This window comes from Pterocles gutturalis, unplaced genomic scaffold (assembly GCF_000699245.1).
Source record: "Pterocles gutturalis isolate BGI_N339 unplaced genomic scaffold, ASM69924v1 scaffold53254, whole genome shotgun sequence".
Classification (NCBI taxonomy): Eukaryota; Metazoa; Chordata; class Aves; order Pterocliformes; family Pteroclidae; genus Pterocles; species Pterocles gutturalis.
In genome coordinates this window covers 1-3,174 of record NW_010132753.1, presented here as the reverse complement: position 1 = coordinate 3,174, position 3,174 = coordinate 1, and the positions used below count along the sequence as shown (strand labels likewise).

General features: G+C 38.9%; 1 protein-coding gene across 1 annotated transcript in view; it reads left to right on the top strand.

Moving 5' to 3' along the window:
- The window catches only part of GPR149 (G protein-coupled receptor 149), a gene marked incomplete at its 3' end in the record, with an annotated part of 5,227 nt that extends 2,064 nt beyond the window's left edge, over window positions 1-3,163 (top strand). The window contains exons 2-3 of the mRNA XM_010080965.1: window positions 1-114; window positions 3,025-3,163. The exon at window positions 1-114 is cut by the window's left edge and continues 73 nt beyond it. Of these exons, the coding sequence (XP_010079267.1) occupies window positions 1-114; window positions 3,025-3,163 (253 nt within the window). The remainder of the gene's footprint in view (window positions 115-3,024) is intronic.
- Between the last annotated feature and the right edge of the window lie 11 nt (window positions 3,164-3,174).

Genomic DNA, 3,174 nt, shown 5'->3' with positions numbered 1-3,174 from the left:
CTGCCACCGTCACCCCGGTATTTGTGCTGTCAGAACACTGGATCCACCTGCCCTGCGGCTGCATCATTAATTGCAGGAGGAATTCGTATGCGGTGTCTTCAGAAGAACTCAAAAGTAAGTAAGGGAGGGTGCTGCACAGCTGGGCTGTATCTTGTAGTAAAAAGGGCAGGACGCTGGTGTCAGTAACAGTACTTTGTGCTCCCTGAAATCATCTACCTGAATTTTATAGACATCGTCGGAACAGTATATGAGACTCACAACATTAATGTGAGCCAGCTGGATGGAAATAGTGGATACTGAGGCACAGAAGGCTGGCTGATTTGCCCAGGTCACTGTCAGATCTTTTAGCAGAGTCTGATGGACTCTGAATCCCAGTTTTGCTCTCCTCTCCTGCCCTGGGAAGCATCCATCTACCAAAATCTGACTTCTGCTAATCAAATACATGGAACACGCTAAACATGCCAAATGTTGTGGGGTAAAAACAATGCTAATTGCAAGCAAATTATAAGAAGGAGAGGAGCTATTGTTTGTACGCCTGCGCTGTAGCTACTAACCAGAAATCCCAGTGACACCAATAAGCAAATAGCAAAGGGCGTGATCTGTGGGAGGGGCCGGTATCGCAGGGTGTTCGTGCTGCTGGTTGAAAGCTGAGGAGCTCCTACACAGTTTTTGCATAAAAATATTTCTCTGCACATTTATAAAGTTTTCCTTAGTACAACAGAGGATGCCAGACCTTCACTGGTAACCTTGGAATTTTCTAAAGCCCTGTGTTTCTCTGGGCCTCCGTGTAAACCAGCTGGAGGAATGCCTGCGCACGCTGGCTCCACAGCCTGTCTCCTGCAGTTACGTGACTTTTGTTCTTTTCATCAAGAACTTGATCATGTGGTAACACTGTCAGAGAAACAGAGGACAAAGAAATACAGCTATCACTGCATGAACGTATCTCTACTGAAAAACACATTTAGCCTTCTGCGAGCGTGAATAACATTGTCATGTTCATGGCTAAAACACTGCGTAATGCTTTCCCGTGAATTTCCTGGCCACAGTTGTGAAGTTCCTCAGTCTCCAATGTTCATGTATCTACACAGAGGGATTGTATTTTGACTTACCAATGAAAATATGTTTCCGGTCTTCTTCTGAGAGAAGCATTTGTTGTTAAAATGTTACATTGAAGCTTATTGTACCTACAAATACAAGTTCAGTATCTTCATTAGTGATTAATTTACATTCATTACACACAAGTGTATGCACCTAAGTTCATACATGTTTGCTTTCTGGGACAACTGAAATGTACAAACTTAAAAAAAAGCAGCTGTTCAACAGTAGGTAATTATGGAAAGTTTGAAGGATAGAAGTGTGCCACAGTCTATTAAATACATCTGTATTTGTTAGACCTGTTAACATAATAAATATGTTCTGGTAAAAATATCAGTAAGGAAGCCTGCGAAGAGGGAAGATAGAGCAACAGGTGATTTTTTTGATTTACGATCATAATTATTATCAAGAATAACTTTAACAGAAAAATAATTTCAGTTTCCTATTTATAATGCTGCAATTATAGCCATATATAAATATCCTGGATTTATGCATTAACCTTTCAGGAGTCAGAGTTGCAGTGCTAGACTTTGACACAGTTGTCCCTTGAGGCCTGGCTCAAGAGGAATTGAAAGTGCTAGCAAGTTTTATCTAGAAAGTTAGAATTAGAATTAGAATTAGAATTAATTAGAATAGAATCGAATAGAATAGTTCAGTTGGAAGGGTCCTACAAGGATCATCTAGTCCAACTGCAAAAGCTCAGAGTAAACACTTGTGAGGATCTGGGTGTTGTTTCCTGTTCCTGGAGTGAAAATCTTCTGGCATGAGTGGATGAATTCCTGACATTCACGGCATGTTTAGGGAGAGAGAAAGCTCCTGCACCTCGAGAAAAGCCGTTCGCATTCACGACTTTCACCTGCTTTGAACATGTTCTCCAAGTGCAGTGGCTTGTGCTGTCACTGGTGCCATCTTAAGTGATGACTGCAGTTTGTCAAGAAGGCAGTTTCTTTCAGAGATATTTAATAATGCAATTTAGAGAGATGAATGAACAGCAGATGGAAAAGTAGCAATTATAAAATTATTTAAAATCCGTGACTTTTACATACTTGTACTGAAGATTATTCTCAAGTTTTAATGCCATGGCTGCTAAGGTCAGAATTTCGCCTGTAATTGTGTATGATCTAGTAAGCACACGAACTGTTGAGTAGAAATAGAGGTTGTATAAATGTATCCTCATACCTTTTATTTTATAATTTAGCATGAAAGGTTTGGTGGAAAATGATTTCATTAGTTAAATAAAAGGCACTTATTTATTTACTACATAGTGGGAGATGAAAAGGGGGAGGATGAAGAATCTCAGGTGACTTGTGTTAGAAAGGAGGAAGAACGAAAGGGTACAAATAATGACTAGGAATATTTGTTCAATTCCTGTGTAAGATTAGTCGGAGCACTGAATTTATAATGGAGAATATACAAAAATGTCATTGTGTAAATACTCCAAAGATTTATTTTTACTGTAGATTTCTGTTTTCCTCGCTTGACTATTGCAGTTGAAGGTTTGTTACAGATTCTCAGAAATGTTTTCATCATTTTGTACAATTTTTCACCTTCAGGAATATAGCTGAAAGAGGCTGTGAAAAAAAAAGAGTATTACAGTATTTAAGTATTTTCTTCTTGTATGTATCCTGTAAAACATCATATATTGTGTGGGTTTGAAAATAGCAGACAGTCAACCAGTTTCTGGGAATCCATTAACTTTGGAATGCCTAATTTCTGAAATCATTAAGAAGGCAGTATAATAACATACTATGTGAGAAGTCTTCCTTCTCAACAATTCATCCTTTTTATGGATAGAGAATTGTCTGTTTCTAGCAGTAGTTAAATAATTTATTCTGTGTTGTGGAATGTCATTTTCATTGTGCATGTAATCTCATTTTTCTTCTTGGTTTTGACTGTTTTTAATATGACATTTCTTCCCTTTCTGCTTAGCCAAACGCAGGGGTTTCGAATTCAACCTGTCATTCCAGCAAGGTTACGGAATCTACAAAATATCCCATGAAAACCGCCACCACCACGATGGTGATGGTAAATCTACGTCCTGTCACAACCTGGTGAGCTACGACTGCGAGCACCCCAAAG